Raw genomic sequence first — 17086 nt, 5'->3', positions numbered from 1 at the left:
TGTTTTCATCTTCCTCAACTATTGCTGCGCTAGTAGACACCATTAGTCTTTGCTTCAGTCCAGACTGGCTACAAATGAATCTAATTATTTTAGAGTTTGGGCAATGAGCCTGGCAGACAGCAGGGCTTGAACACCCACTGGTGCTTTGAAGATACATGTTGAAACAAAAACCTCACATTTTTCTGATAAAGTTAGTAATTTTCGTGGTATTGACTAGAAAATAATAATTTTATGGGAAAAAAAATCAAAATGTGGGCAGTTGAGATTATTACAGGCTGAAGTAGTTAACAAATTATTGTGAGCACCCATTTGATATGTTTTTTTAAAGTGTTAAGGGGTGAGGAACGCCACTAAGAGTGAATGAAGTAGCAATCAACATACTGAACACCTAGCATAGCACACGTTAGAGAGAAAAAAGGTAACTAAATTTGAAGACATCATCAAGTAAGACCAAGTGTATGCAAAGTTGTTCTGCTGGTCTTCCACTTACTTATTCCTCTTTGATTCTCACAGACCGGCTATAGTCTCCTCGTTTGCTTGTCCTAATATCATATGTAAATATCCACATATTATTGCATTAAACAATGATTAATGTTTTCAAGAGACTTGCCTTTTAAACATCCATATAAATGCACAAACAACATGTAAACACACTGCATTTGGGAGAGGAGTTACACGCTTTGCAGAAATCCATGCCCATGGACAGGAAGCTTAAGGCAATCTGGCAGTTTTCGTGCAATCCTTGTTTCATTATTCCCTGTCACATGAACCATGCAATGCCTTCTGGAAACAGTCTGCTGGCTTCCTGGGACTGATCCCCAAGACTTTGATAGAGCTTATGTACTGAAGGCTGCCTCACATTTCAAAAAGACACGGTCAGCCCTAAACAGAGTTTTCAAAGCTTAAACAAGTAAAAGGCACCAAATCATACTACAAGCTTTGCTGTGTCTTAATTTTAAAGCTACTATGCATTCCTCAAAGGTTTTTCTTTTCTTTGACAAATGTAGAATTATATCTAACCAATAGTTATTACATGGTATGATTATGCATGTGATTTAGTTTTCATCAGCTAGTGCTATTAAAATGGCCATTATTTTATGAACTGAGAAATATTTCAGAAAGTCTGCCAGCATGCTCAAGTTCCAAGGCAGATGTCATTTGAAAATCCCTGTAAGTCCTTCAACAGGATGCATTATTCTGGAGGAATATGAGTTAAATATAAGGGGACTGAAACACTTATTGAACGATAACTACTAACATATTTTTTAGTTTTATTTATTTATATGTCCAGTATGTTTTGATCCTCTTCTTCTCAGGCTCAGGTAAGTGAAACAGTAGGCATGAGACATTAAGCTACCTGAGGCAGGCCTGCCTGAAATGTTATCTTCATTTTTTCAGTGCCCTTTCTTACAGAATAGGATAAACTTATCCTAATCCAAACTTTAACACGCAACTCATTTGTGAGGTGTCTATGCAATAAAGGAATTTATTATATAAATATAATAAATATAAATTATAAAAAATAAATAAAATGAATATAATATAAATATTATAAATAAATATAATAAATATAAATATAAAATAAATATAATTATATAAATATAATTTATTATATAAATAATAAATTGGTCATAAATTTATTTGCTGTTAGTTATTCACCTTCTTAGTCCTCTCCCTGTCTTAATTTTGCCCAGTTAAAAGGAACTCTGAGGGTGGTAGCATTAGTATTGCCAGAAACTAATAAACATGCTACAAGTGTGTGACACATGCAGGTCATTAGTCTGTGCCTGCACTGCCTCCTTGTGTATTGGATAGGCCACCAGTACTCCACCAACGCAAAACAATACCACAAAACAATGCAGAATGAAGACTGTAAGAGGCCTTTTACACTTAAACATCTGTTCTTAATTTGTCAGAAGTCGTAAGTAAAAATGGACTGCAGTATGTAGACATTGACCCACTGCTTCAAGAACGAAACTGATGAAAGCAGAACTGATTGGGGAGACTGTGATAATAAGTTAAACAGTTGGCAGAGGGAGTCCTGTCCAAACCGTTCTGTTAGTTCCTTCAGCCCACATACCCGTTTCAACTGATCTGCAGCTAAAAGAAGTCTCAGATAAACTGTGAAAACAAATTAATGAAGCAACGAACTAGACTATAGCAATTAAAGGCAAATATTTGAAAGTGTGGTGTTGCAAAACCATGATGTACTAAAAGTAAGTTCTAGCTGGCTGTTGAATAAATTCAGACACAGCAATCAAAATATAGATTTTTGAAAGTTCTGGTATGTAATGACAATATCCAAAAACTAGACAGAAACTGAGAAACTAATCCCTACATCAAATATCTATGTCTCATTTTCAACCGTCTTTAAAGAGGAAAATCCAGGTATCCTTAAAATGTTACATTTTAAGAGACATATTACACATTACATTGATTGCTAACCTATTTTTTTTATTTTGAATTAAGTATAATTGTGATTACAACAGGTTAGAATCACAAGAACAAATTCATGCAAATGAAAAAGGAATGGTGGGTTGCTGTATCAATTGCACTGTGTTGTGCTATAAAGTATCAGTAGGTGAACCTTAAATATTAGGGAGGTTGGCTGAAACAAGCCCCCAGAACTTCAGCCAAATTACCAAGCTCAGCTGGCAATACTGCATGATACTTGATACTTCCTGCTGCTTGCTGAACAGGATGGAAATGCTGTGCTGTTTATATGCTGTAAAATGCTATTTCAGCAATATTTTCTCTCTACCAGTGGAGGTGCAAGAAGATCAGACTATTCTACAAGGCAGTCATGACTGAGATCCAACAAAGTCAATGAAACCAGGAAGGATAGAGATTGCTGCTTTTCTTCAATTAATTTCACAGGTTGACAGAGTTTTGATATTCTCCTTTAGCCTGAGGCCAAGCACATAGCACATTCCCAGAACAATTCCAGTCACAAAATCTTCCGTTCACAAATGCGTGCTCTTACTAATCCACAATCCACAGAGAAACTAATGTCCCAATCATACCATATGCTGTAGCTCCTCAAATAATTCATCTGTAGCAGCATCAGAATGATGCTTACTTTTACATATTTTAAGGCTTTGTAAAGCAAGGAAAGAGAATTACAGATCTGACAGATTACATCTTCCAATGAAAAGAACAAAGTTAATGAAGAAATTGTGATTCTTAATAATGAAAAGATTTTATGAAAATGCAGTCAGATATTTTTCCTCTCATATAACAGCAGAGATGCACATTGATAAAAAGGAGAGTTGGGAAGAGTACATGAGGAAGATGACTGTGTGGCATGGAGGGGTGCATCAAAGTAGCAAGGGGGTAGAGGTCTCAAGGAAAGAACACATCCCCTAATCTAGTCTGCACAGACAGACCAGAATCAAGCAATAAACTCTTTTTTCCCCCAATGACACTAATCTCCATCATGAGTAAGAAAACAAAAGCAACAGAACTCAAAATAATGCATTAGCTTCTGATAACATCAGTTTGTTATCTCTCCCTTTGATGCACGTAAAATCCACGAGGAGAGTTCTTCATTCTTCATTTCCTAAATCACAACCATAATCAGACTAATAACCACAGCAAACACGAAACTAAGAGACTGACCCCTATTACTCTATCTGTGTCTCACACAAAATCAGCTGATAATTCAGCATCTCCAAGTGAATTCTCCTCAAGACCAACATACACAGCTACGTAACCAGCACTGAAAACAAAAGATGAAGCATTCTTACAACACTGTAGTGCCTGAGAAAAGCAACACTTGAATTTTTATTGCCTTAAGCAATAAACATGATGCTAATCCTAAACATAACTTTCCTGGCAGAAAAGTGAAGGATATGTACAAACCGTGCTAAGCTGTAATTGTACGTGTAGTCTGTTGGCAACACGCATCATATCCGAACTAAGACAATAGCCCATGAAAACATCAAAGCTGTTCTTTTATCATAATGGCCTGTGCAGAATCCAACAATTATCAGCAAGCTCAAGTTTTCATTTCCCAAATGATACTTCTTAACTCCACCACAACCTCTAATTTTAAATGTATACATAGGGTTATCAAAGCCAACATAAACTCATGATGATTCCATACAATTTCTTATTCCTGTAAGCTTCGCAGAACCTGGTTATAAGTCCAGGTCCCAGAAGTATTCTTTCTACCCTAATCTTCAAGCCAGTCTTATCCCTAACCTTCACCATACCCTGTCCTGAAAACAAGGCATTGGCCACTGACAGTAATAAGCTGCTTTGTATTCCCTGGCAATAACCCAACCTCCTGAAGCTATCTTTTGTACGTAGGCTTGGCAGATGAAAAAGATGATAAACTGAAATAACCCAAAACTGAATCCTAATGACAGCAGACCACTTTGCATCTCTAGATCAAATCATTTGGGCCATCTACAAATTACGTTGAGTCCCCACATAAACCTCGCTGTTGACAACAACCTTCCTAACTCTTCAGAGCTGTAAGAACTGATGGTGAACTGGCATCTTGACACTTCCCTAATCTTAATCTGAAAGACAGTAAATCATTAATGAAAAAGAAGAAATGGCATCAGTTTGTAGCATCACTTCCCTGCCCCTAAAGCTTCCAGAGACTAGCAATAAATTGGATTCTAGACAGTAAATCTAATCTCAATCCCATCCAGAACATCAGACACCTCAGAGCAATGGAATAGTCTGTGGCCCATTTTTTTACCAGAATCAGTCTAAAAGTTCCCAAACATTAATCTTAAATTTCTATACCTTCAATTCTAGCTCTTGCATTATTACTAACTAAAGGATCAATTACTGGAGGAAAAGCAAATGGTTGCTATTAATATGAGCTGATTCTTATTAATTCAGATTTCTGGGACTATTGTAGATTCTGTCATAAGGTATGCTCTTTATATTTAGTCATCCGTTTCCAAAACCCCGCTCGTTAATCTGTTTTAAACACCCTCTCCTATGGCAATTATTCCTACACAGACTGACAGAGGAAAAGAACATATAAGGCTTGTAGCAGCATCTATCCAATTCTCATCTCTGTAGCCTCTACAGAGTCTGACACTAATTTGTAATTTATACACAGGAACCTACTGGTATAAGGCAATATCAGTCTTTGTTTTTCATTTCTATTGTTTCTGTGCTTACTTGCAGGGCACCCTGTAGAACACAACACTACTCAGGGATGTAGACACATTATATTAAAAAAACTAACCTCAAGTGTAACAAAAGCCTTGTTCAAATCTAGAGAATAAATTCCAACTGTAAACCGAAACATAGACCCTTAACTTACTTCTCCACCTGGTGCAGAAATATTATTTTCTCTGGAGGAAGAAAGCAGTGAAGTCTTTGGCTGCTAGGTACATCAGCACAAAGCTTGCTGCCAAGATTTTTGCATTAAGAAATGAATTTACCTGTTGATGCTTTATTTTCCTAGGCCTTAAACCTTCTGCCTAACACTAGACTCGTCCTCAGCCTATGGGAGACCAAGATATTGGTTTCTGTCAGTTGCTAATAAGAACTGGCTTCTGTCAATGCCAACATCCTTCTTATCTCCTTGTTTCCCACAGGTTCAAAGTGCAAGTGACAACTATGACAATTTAAAAAGAAGGTATCAGCCTTAAACTCACTTGTAACAGTAACTTTACTTTCAGGAGAGGCACCAATTTCTACAGGAAATTACAAAACAGTACATCAGATTCTATTACTGTCTCTCTGCTATTCATCTTTGGCAGTCTCGCATAGCTGAGCATTACTTAGGGTTTAGGACAGTTATCACTCCCAAAACCCTGACTATCACTTAAGCACTAACTATAACTTGAATTAACTAGCACATAAGGGAGTAACCCCAATAGTTAAAGACAATATTAGTCAGAATTTTCCACCAAAACTGACTTAGAGGGGGACATGTAGAAAGGTATCATACCCTGAGCTCTTTGCTAAAACCTTCAGCCTAAACATAACTGTCATATCACTCTCCTAAACAGATAGTCTGCTAGTTCTTATAGGGCTGATACAGCTCATGTCATGGGTTTGTATTAACGCAATTACTATCTACAAGGATCAGCAAAGTCCAGGAACAATCTGGTTTCATAAGACTTCAAAATCCTCAGTCCTAACCCTACGCCAAATCTTTTCCTTTTTTTTAATAGTGACATGAATGCCTACAAGGAGAGACTTCATCAGGTACTGGTTTCCATAAATAACATTCTCTGCAGAATCTGCAAAATCTTGATTCAAAAATAAAAATAAAATTTCCCAGACTGTCACCAAACTTCATATATAATCTCTCATATGTAAGTTATGGAAAGACAAGGGCTCATCACTTAGCATAACCTGTAAGGAGTAATGATTTTTCTGACCGAGGCCCCTTCAAGCTTCTGGGGGTGTTGTCATATCTACATTAAAGTTCTTGACAATTTCATTTCAAAACCTCTCCTATTCTAATGTCCTAAAATAAACTAGTATCTTTACATTTCATATTCCAAAATCCTGACTTAAAACCCTATCAGAACCCTAACCTTATGAAAATTGGCAGCTGAGTCCTAAAACTGAAGAAAAATGCCATACATCTTTATGCTCTCTGCCAGAGAACTCTAGAGGGGAGCAAAAAGTGATGCTAGAAGTAGTAAGGGAAAATGATGTAGGAGGATACAACAGAATAGGAAGAAAAGGCTACTGGGATTAGAGAGACAAGCAGCTACCAGTAAAGAAGCAGCTCCAAATGGTATCAGTAGGAGCTTGAATCTGGCTCTGCTATCCAGAAAGACTGATAATCCTGCACAGTAAACTACATGCTACTGCAAAAGGAGGGAGCATTAACTGGCCCAGTTGTGCATCACTGGAGAAGACTGTGAAAAGGCTATAGTTAGAAATTTGTATTGCATATTATTCTGTATATCTCTCTGTCCCTATCTGCAACTAACTTTCAGAGCACACAAGAAGTTTAATTTTCTGGCTTTCTAGGTCAGGGCTTGAGCCTTTGTTTTACTATGAAACTCTCTTAAATATAAAAATATCACTTGTTGCCATCAACCAAGTTCTGACAGAAGGATCACACTGATTTATTTATGAGAGATCATCCCTAAAAGTAAAAGGCAGCACAGTTTATTGCCCTGCTTTTATACAAATTTATTCTTATCTTCATGATCCTGAAGAACAGGATTCAATTTTTGATGGTTTGTATTTTCAACTCTCAACATTAAACATACTAACAAAAAAGGGATAAACCCCTACAGCAAAAGAGGTATGAGCTCCTGCCAACTACAACCCCCTTCCCAAAGCAGCAGACTGTCTGTTTCAAGCAGTCATGCCATTTAATCCTTTAAGTTCCTAATTCTAACCTTACTATTAACTTTATTCCTTATGCAGGCCTTAAAGCTTTAATCTCTCATGCTGGTGTTTCTTGTAGCAAATCCAATTAGTCCATATGCAGTTTAAAAACAGAAGAATTTTTTTTTCACCAGAAACAGTATAAATTTGATCTTCAGTATAAACACAGAAACAATACACATCCAATTTGCAGCCACTTTCAGCTCTTCTTTTGGAGCTGTGTAATACTGTGCAGTGCAGCTGCATCCAGTCACTAGAGCTTTGCCTGTGTCAAGTGAAGAGGCTTCTTTATATTCTTAACAGAAAACAGTAGTTATGCTAATGTTTCTGTAGTCTTACGTACCTGAGCTAATGAGTGCTGAACTATGCTGTTTTGTATCAAATTTCTTTTACTATTTTCCCTCGTCCCTAACTCTTGGGTGTCTGAAAGAAAGAATCAATGGACATTGAGCCATTCCCTAGCCCAAAGTGTTTGGTGAAGCACAAAGCAAGCCTTGGCTTCATTCTTCAAAACCTTATATAAGGAAATTCGGGAAGCTCAGTGAAACAATAAGCTACTACTGGTAGTAGCCAAATAGCAGATTACACTCCTTGAAGCTAGAATCATGAAAAGAAATACTGTTATTTATTTTTTCTATATGCATGCTTTCATCTATTTCTCTCCCTTTAAAGCTACAAAAAGAATAACAGCATCTTAAAATGGTTTGGGCTGGAAGGGACCTTAAATATCATCCATTTCCAAGCACCCTACCACAGGCAGGGACATCTTCCTCTAGATGAAGTTGTTCAACATCCCATCCAACCTGGTCTTGAACACTTCCAGAGATGGGGCATCCATGACTTCTCTGGGCAACCTGTCCCAGCACCTCATCACCCTCACAGTAAAAAATTTCATCCTAACATCTAATCTAAATATCCCATCTTTCAGATTAAAACTGCTACTCCTCGTCCTATCACTACAATCCCTGGCAGGGAGTTCCTCCTTGTCCTTCCTGTAGGCATTAATATTAATATTTCACCTAGCAGAGACCGTTCCACTGATTTCCATTTGTAAGACATTTTTTTTTACATGGGTTCAGTTTACTGAAGCAGTACAACTCACTTTTCTTCCCAATATTAATAATATGACAGAAAATTCTTAGAACACATACGTCTACACCAGACATGAGACAAGGATGAATTACCCACTACATAAATCAAAAGAATGGAAGTCACAGAGAAGGCAGTGGGTAATCACTTTTAAGACATCCATTTATTATGGAATATTCACTTCTGTCCTGTGAACAGAATGGGAGAAGTTCTAAAAGGCTTCAACATATATGTGAAGCTATAAACAATGTAGTTTAAGTCAAGGTTCCCAAGATAAATGTAAATCAATGATAGAATCATACTCTTCCTTACACTGCATTAATTATTTCCAGTGAAATGACCCCTTTATATAGAGAGAGAAGACTTGCTTTTGGTGATGTCAAGGAATATGCTAGGAAAAACACAACATGATTGCAAGACAGCCAAAGAGCATGACATTTCTAGCTATATTTAATTATGGTGCCTGTAGTCTAAAGAATGTGAAAATACTGCTGCTGTAAGTTTCTTGTAAGCTACAGTGGTCCAAGGAAACATATTTTCTTCTATGTATTCTCTTCTTCCTAACCCCTCCCCCTCTCTGCTTCAAAATACAACAATGACCCATCTGTGCACATACAACAGAGCAATTCCTACTATTTAAACATGGGCTAACCTGCCAATGTTGATGTATCAGGGACGGAACATAACGAATATCACAGAGCTTAGCCTTTTTTTTTCACTAGAACTGTCTTGAAGAGTAATGAGGAACAAGAAAGCCAATGAAAAGAACAAACCACTGTAGGTCACAGTTTATTTAAAAAAATAACATTATTCACCTCTTTTCTATTTTTCTCTGAAAACATTTTCATGTTTTAACCCTCTTTCAGATTCAAGAAAGAACATATTTCTCCTGAAATTACATCTAAGTGCTGACAGTTTCTACCAAGAATCTTTTAAGAATAATTTTATGGTGCTCATAAAGCTTATCTACGCTCTAAAATTGTTATCTATACTTTGACATGTTTTCATTGCACATAGGCTGCAATTACCTCACTCTGGAACACCATCATGGCAATTAAGAAGACTAGAAATAATAACTAAGAAAATTAGCTAAATGAAAATCAATTGTCCTTAAATACAGAACTTGATGGGCTGCAAGATGTGGATCTTCATCTAAACCACATGTGACTTCTCTCTTGTAATCGCAGAATGTGATGGCAATTTATTACAAGCCTATGTAGCTTGATATCCTGGCATGCAAAACCAGCTGAGATAGCTCTAAAAAAATATTTGCTTCTGGTACTAGAATTAACATTGAATTATATAGAATTGTGTAATAATATAAGCACGCTACCTCACCTGGATTAACACACTTTTCTTCTAATGAATTATGGGGATCTAAAATTCTGCTAAGTACTCAGCATTTTGTCCTCGTCGATCTGTTTTGTATTGAAGGACCTCAAAAACAAGTGGGCATCTCTCCATGGGTACTTCAGGGACTGAGCCACATCTCCTGAAATTTAAATAACTGGAAGAGCACTGTGTTAAATTACTAGTTTCTACACTGTGAGAATACCTGTTCTTTTTCACCAACTATCTAAAATGCTTCCATTTTTTCTCTTAGGCAGAGAGAGAAATTCTTCTTTTTACTAGGATACAGTTTAGCTGTATTCATTTAGGCTAATAGGAAAGGTCCAAAAAAAAAATATGTCAGAGAGGCAATATGGGATGAAATACTGGAAGCAGCAAGAATGCTGGTAACAGAAATATGTGTAAATGATAAGTGCCAAGAAGAAACTTTAAATTTCATAGCATATGAGATACAATGACAATGTGTTAAGTAAAAAGAAAAAATTGCCAACAGGCATATCCACTGATGTTGTAATGAAGAAGGATGAAACATCAAAGAATTAACTTGATCTGTTCTAGGGGGCATCTAGCAAACAACTGAGAGCAATACAGATGCCAGGGCGACAATAATAATACTAATAATGATTTTTGAGGACCTGTGTGTGGTTAGTGTTTAAGACAGAGAATTGTAAGACCAGTTCTGAAGGAGTAAGAAGCTGTCCTGCGGCGAACTACTTGAAGTGCCAGAATAACCTTGTCTCTCTCTTCACAGAATACACCCAATGCAAAGCATTTAGGGGAGCTTAGATGGAACTGTGCTATGCACCTCAGTCCCGTCATTTGTAAATCTAATGGCAATGATACTAACTATTTCAGACAACCCAGGACAGAAAGAGCTAGGTATATGAATACTGCGCAGCAAAACGCAAGATACTGTAGGAAAGGATAATACACCTCTGAAATTTAATTTGACATATAAAAGCAACGAGTGTTTTGTTTAAACCAGATGTTTATTAATTGTTGTAAGGGGTTATAAGTAGAAAGAGCTCAAGGAAAGTAAATTTAAAAAAAAATTTATATACATTTCTGCTAAAATGTGACCATCATTTTCTCTCATTTCCCAGAGGTGCCATGGCAGAACCAGATCTTTCTGGAGGATCTCAACTGGATCGGCTGCATGGCTTGGCTCTGCCAAAGGTAGCCATTACCTATAGGTTGGCTCCCATCACTGATACCTGCGCAAGTGGGATGACAGGTCATGAGTGACAAAGGGAGGTCTCTCAGGGAGCAGCTGTGAAACCTTGCTCCCCAGTTTCCAGGGTATGGTGAGGTGGAGAATGGGGATAGCTGTTTGATGGTGGGCTTTTCTTTCATTAGCCCACTCCCTCCTTTCTCGCAGCATCCTTACAGCGAAGCCCCTGGTGGTGCCCAAAGGCTGTGTGTGAACAAGCTGTGCCTGGGAGCGGGTGCGAGGGGTACAGGCTGCTGGGCTGGCCCTGCTTCTGCACCAGCACCAGCAGACAGAGTTTCAGGGTGCACACAAGGCCTTCACCCCAGCATCCTGGCTCCTCTCCATACAAGGAGGAGTTACTGTAATAAAAAGTGGAGCATTTTTGATTTAAGCTGAAGTAGAGTTAAGTTTCATCTAAGTAATGGTATTTTTTGGAAGTTACGTTTTCTTTCAGGCAGTGTTTTTCCAGACACTGTTCATTCTCTGAAGATGATAACGCCTTGTAGGAAGTATGATAACATCTTATGTTCGTTGTGATCTGTGCTGAACAGATGCGCACTCTGCAGTCCCCTCTGTTTGCAGTCTCTCCCCATCTCAAATGCAAGGTCAGGCAGAGCTGGAGCCAGCTCCAAATTAGCAAGAGTTTTGACTGTTGTCAAGTTCATAACAATATTAAAACTATTCATAGAATAGTTTGGGTCTGAAGGGACCTTAAAGATCATATAGTTCCAACTCCCGTGCCGTGGGCAGGGACACCTCCCACTAGCCCAGGCTGCGCAAGGCCCATCCAGCCTGGCCTTGACACCTCCAGGGATGGGGCAGCCACAGCTTCCCTGGGCAACCTGGGACAGGGCCTCACTACTCTCATGGTGAAGAAATTCTTCCTTTTGTCTAATCTAAATCTGCCCTTCTTCACTTTATACCCATTGCCCCTAGCCCTATCACCACAAGCCTTTGTGAACAGTCCCTCCCCAGCTTTCTTGTAGCCCCCTTGATGTACTGGAAGGTCACTATAAGATCTCCTCGGAGCCTTCTCTTCTCCAGGCTGAATAACTCTCTCAGCCTGTCCTGTATGGGAGGTGCTCCAGCCTTCAGATCATGTTTGTAGCCCTCCTCTGGGCCCATTCCAACAGCTCCACATCCTTCTTACGCTGAGGATTCCAGAACTGGACACAGTACTCCAGGTGGGGTCTCACAGGAGAGGAATAGAGGGGCAGAATTCCCTCCCTCGACCTGCTGGCCACGCTTCAGTGCAGCTCATGATGCCGTTGGCCTTCTGGGCTACGAGCGCGCATTAACCTGCTCATGTCGACCTTATGCATAAGATTTCTTGGAAAATCTATCCATATGCAGTAAGTGGGAATGCATCCCGTCGCGCCTCTGCTCTGGCTGCACACGGAGCCCGCTCCCTCCCGCTGCCCAGCCCTGACAAAGGGTGCTCGCTTTACGAACCTCCCAAACGAGCCTTCCAGAGTTTATTCGCCGCCGCTTTCGGCATCGCTCCCTCCTCCCCCCGCCCTCCCGCTCGGCTCTCCGGGCGCCCCCCGGCTCTGCGCATGCTCGGGGCGGGGGCGGCGGCAGCAGCGGGACCCCCCCCCCGCCGTCCCGCAGCGCCTCGGGGCGGGGCCTCCGCGGGCGGGCGGGGCCGCGATTGGCCCCCGGGCCGTCACTCGGGCGGCGGGGGCGGCCCCGGGAGCAGCCGCCCGGCCCTCTGACGGGATGAAGCCTTTAGGGGCACGCGGCGCTCTTTGCATTTTGGTTCGAGCCCCTCGTCTCCCGTCAGTGTGAAGGCAGGGCGGCGGGGAGGGCGGGTCGGAGGGGGCCCGGGGAGAGAGGAAAAACCCACCCTCTCGGTCCGTCACGTATGGCTCGATAGGAGAAGTCCTCTCTGGGAATATAGTGGAAAGGACGGAGCCGGTATAGAGCGAAGGCGCCCGGGTTTAATTCACGCTCTTGCGGGTGCCCAGCATGGAGATGCAGAGATGGTCCACGAGGTGGAAAACGAAAAGGTGGCCCCGGGACTCGGCAGCGCTCCTCGCCCTCGCTCTCCTCCTCCGGGCGGCGGCGGTCAGAGGAGGTAAGGGACCCGGGGGCCGCGGGTCGGAGCTGTCAGAGCGGCTCGGGCTGCCGGGACCCGCCGGGCGCCGCGGGGCTTCGTGCCCTGGCGGGGGGCGCGCAAGAGGAGAGAAAGACTTGTTGAAACGGGGTCATTTCTCGTCTTCCAGCACTAAACTCAGTTTTGCGGAGCGTACGTACGATTTTCAGTTTTTTTTCAACTTTCAGGGTCGTTAGTTACCGTGCTCAAGTTCCCCGAGCCGTGGTTGAAACGAAGTGACGAGCCTTCTCCTCGGGGGGTCGAGGGGGTGCAGGCTCTCCGCTGTGATTTTCTCCGATTGTTTTTTGGTTTTTTTAAAAAAACTTTTCCCCTTTGCGAAGGGTTCCAGCGGTCAAAACGTCTTCCAGGACGCGAAGGGGGGAGGAAACGCGTAGGAAGGGGCGCTGTGCCCCGCGGTAGCGGCCCCGCAGGTGCGGGGGAGCGGGGCTCGGGGGGCTCAGCCCGGCGCTCCCCGGGCTCCCCACGGGCGGTGGCAGCGCCGGGGCGCCGTCCCCAGCCTCCTCCGGCCCCGGGAGGACCGGGCGGTCCCTTAGGTGTCCGCGGTACCGGTGGGCGGGGGATTTGCGGTGGGAACGGGAGCCGGGCGGCGGTTTCGGCAGAAAGGAATCGCTTCCCACACCGCCCCCCTCCCCGGTGCCCCCCGGTTCGGCTTTCTGAGAGGTGCCGGTGGGGAATCGCCGGTGTCGGGAGCGCTTTCCTCTCCTACCGGGGGTGGGAAGGGTGCCCCTTTCCTCCCTCCCCCGCACTGGATCCCGCAGGTGCATCTGGGGGCTAGTCCGGCTGGGGCTGAGCTGGTTATTTCTCTGCGAGTCTGATATCCATGAAGGGGCTTAACTCCCGATACGTTTTTACGCGTTTATTGTTTTAACGAGGTGTTTCTCAATCTGAAGTCCCGCTTTCTGAATCAACAGGCGTCCTAGAGGGAGCAGGCACCCACAGTAAGGCGGCCAGGTTCCATTCAAGCCCTTTCTACCCGGGCCCAACCTTGATGGTGTCAGATCCATCAGGGCTTCTGCCCCCTGCCGGCCCCTTCAGCCCCGGGACTGGAAGGGCTCGAATTTCATCCCCCTTGCAGTTCCACGGGCTCCAGGGGAGTTAACACCCACGGTGAATGAAGATTCGGCTCTTCATCACCGTGTCGGAGCTAAATTTCTTCAAGAACAGATGCTGTCTTGCAAAGGCATGGTAGATGTCGTATGACATTTTTTATGTCACCTTTCATGGTAGAACTGACCTGATTAAATAAGGTTTATGTAGGCTATCTTTACACGGGTTGGGTGCAAATAAGAAGTTAAAAGAAAATCTAAATTCAGGCAGCCCAGGAAAAATCAACACAAGTTATATGGTACTTACCAAAATCTGTTCCACAACATTAGGCAGATTAATTTGGTTTTGGTAACTATTAAAAATCAAAAAGTTATATTAGAAGTATTTTCTTCCAGTGTTCTGTGTAAAAGACATTTCAGAAATGTAAAACTGCAGGGCTTCTTGTGTTTATGGAAGCATAGTGAAAAGAACTTGTTTCTTGAACTTCTTTTGAAATACAGTATGTCATTTGCTTAGAAACTACAGGGAGCTGTGCGGTTAGGGCTTGATCTGTTATTGAAGTCAGTAAGAGTTTTCCCATTGACTACAGGGGGACTAGAATTTGACCTAATTTCCCTGATGGAGTACAAGTGATGCATTTCTAAATTGTCTTTTATGAATTCTAATCTTACTTAGTGTAGTTAAAAGATAAAATAGGATATAGTGAATGATATTTGAAAGCAGGAAAGAGAAAATACCAAGGAACAAAATAAAACCAGCTTACCACAGCAGGTAAACGATGTGGATAAATAAAAATACCAGATAAAATATGAATCTTTGACCTTATAAGCTTTGTTAAATTAAATTCTATGTTTTTCAGTTATCTTTTCATAGACTACCCCTATTCAAAGAAAATTACACGGTGTATTCTTTTAAAGTGTTAATCACGTAACAGTGGCTTCTTTTTAGGAAGAATTCCATCTAGAGAAACCTCAGAAGATTCCTAAAATTCTTGAGTTTTTTTCAAGTTACTTTATTTAAAACAAAAAAGAAAGAGAACTATGAGGTGTCTTTCATAGTACCAAGAAAGGGGGTGTGACAATCTGGTTGGGATCTTGAGTGATTTCTTCTTTAGACAGAAAAAGTTACAGAAGTGAGAAGCAACTGAATGGGAAAACTAGTGACTCATATTTGGTCAGCTCAGTGCCCACCAGCTCTTAAGCAGCTCTTTTTAGAAATATTTTTGCTTTATGAGTTGGCTAAAGTAAAAAAAAACTTCAGTCTTTTAAAAGACATTCTTTGATTCCCTTTCCCCTTCCTCACCTTTAATACTAAATGTGTAGGTAATGTGTTTGGAATGAATAAACTCATTTAGTCAAAATGGAATGGCTTTAACACTACAAAGTTTTTGTAAGGGCCTGGCATCTATGCACTATTATGATGGTGATTTAAATTTCTTGGGCAAGAAATTAAAAAATCAGTTTGTTTTTTAATTATTATTTATAAGGTTTTTCAATCAAGTGGAAATCCAGCTCTTTAATCTGAATGCAAAAGGATTTAAGAATCTTTACTGGAAATGAATCTATAAAACTATATATATATATATAAAATACACTTTGGACTTTCTGTATAAGTGACCAGCAGATTTGTTTCTAATATAGAACAGATATTTTTTTTTTGCGGTCATCTTAGGAAATACAAGGGTTCCTTGTGCTTCCCACACATATGCTTGGAAACTAGTAGGAGTTCTAGGTGTGGAAGGAATGCAGAAGTGGTCCCAGTAGTGATGGTAAAAAGAGAGAGTTTTTTGTGGATACACACATAATACTGTTACTTATTTGTAATTACTTAGTAAGTTACATTGGGAAGATACGGATCTGTTTCTTAAATGAAAACTGTTTAATGTATCTGGCTAGTCTAAACCTGTACAAAAACATGTTTTAAACTAGAAAAGTATGGCTCTCTTCTCAGACCTATTGGTGATGTAAAACACCTTTGCTTTTAAGGGATCAGTTCACTTCTAAGGTTGAAAAAGGATTCATTCTTCCTTTTTTTTTACAGTGAAATAGTCTGGTGTGGTAATTTTAGTTTAACAAAATGCCATTAAACTTATGAAACAGAGGACATACAGAGGTTTGTCAGATAAATATTCACAAAGTGAGTAAAAGTATTTAAATCGAAGGGCAATTTCACTCGATTCAGCTAGTGGTCCTGACTGAAATTTTTCTGAGTCCCAGGGATCAGCAGGTGAAATGGTCCAGTCTTTCCAGTACAATGCAAGAGAAATCTGCATCTATAGGTCTGTTTTGCTATATAATTTAGATTTTTAAAATTATTTCTAAGGCAAAATAGTTATTTCAACTTCAGCAGCAGACATGGGACACAGAAGAATGACTGGTATGCGTTGTAGATTCTCTAGAGCATGAATCTTTGCGTTTAATTTAGGAAACTTCACACAGATCCCTGAAAGAACTACTCAGGCTCCTAGAAACTGTCTTTTTACTAGCTCTGCAGAAAAAAACCCCAAACTTCTCAGCTTCAGTCACATTTTTATATCTTAACAAATGTAACTCTATAAGTAGATGTAGTATATCCACAAATATTCAGTGATTCTGGCTTCAAATAATCTCTGTGCCCAGCACTTATTATTGGAATGTCAGTAGAAAAAATAATCTCTGATATAAAATCTTCCCTGTTGTCCTGGTGCTATGATGTTTTCTGATTACGAGAAGAAAAAGAAAATCACTGTTGGTAAAACTGGTGCCCATAGCAGTTGTAAAATGTAGGAAAGGAGTTGCCATCATACTCAGTTTTGAAATTGTCTTGTCCAAAGTTATTTGGTCTCCTCCAAGTAGGGCCCTTAACTCTAACAAGGCTGCAGGATAATAAAAGAGCCATGACGTTACTACTGAAGTGAAGTTATACCTAAAACACACTGGAGCAATTATGTCTCTCTTGGATTTGTT

At 40.7% G+C, this 17086-nt stretch overlaps 1 protein-coding gene across 1 annotated transcript in view; it reads left to right on the top strand.

Moving 5' to 3' along the window:
- The first annotated feature begins 12822 nt into the window (after positions 1-12822).
- COL11A1 (collagen type XI alpha 1 chain) overlaps positions 12823-17086 on the top strand; it is a 151442-nt gene continuing 147178 nt past the window's right edge. Inside the window, exon 1 of the mRNA XM_069862238.1 lies at positions 12823-13055. Coding sequence (XP_069718339.1) covers positions 12947-13055 — 109 coding nt within the window. The 5' untranslated portion in view covers positions 12823-12946. The remainder of the gene's footprint in view (positions 13056-17086) is intronic.

The sequence above is a fragment of the Phaenicophaeus curvirostris genome, chromosome 8 (genome assembly GCF_032191515.1).
Source record: "Phaenicophaeus curvirostris isolate KB17595 chromosome 8, BPBGC_Pcur_1.0, whole genome shotgun sequence".
Lineage (NCBI taxonomy): Eukaryota > Metazoa > Chordata > Aves > Cuculiformes > Cuculidae > Phaenicophaeus > Phaenicophaeus curvirostris.
This window is presented reverse-complemented; position numbering and strand designations above follow the sequence as displayed.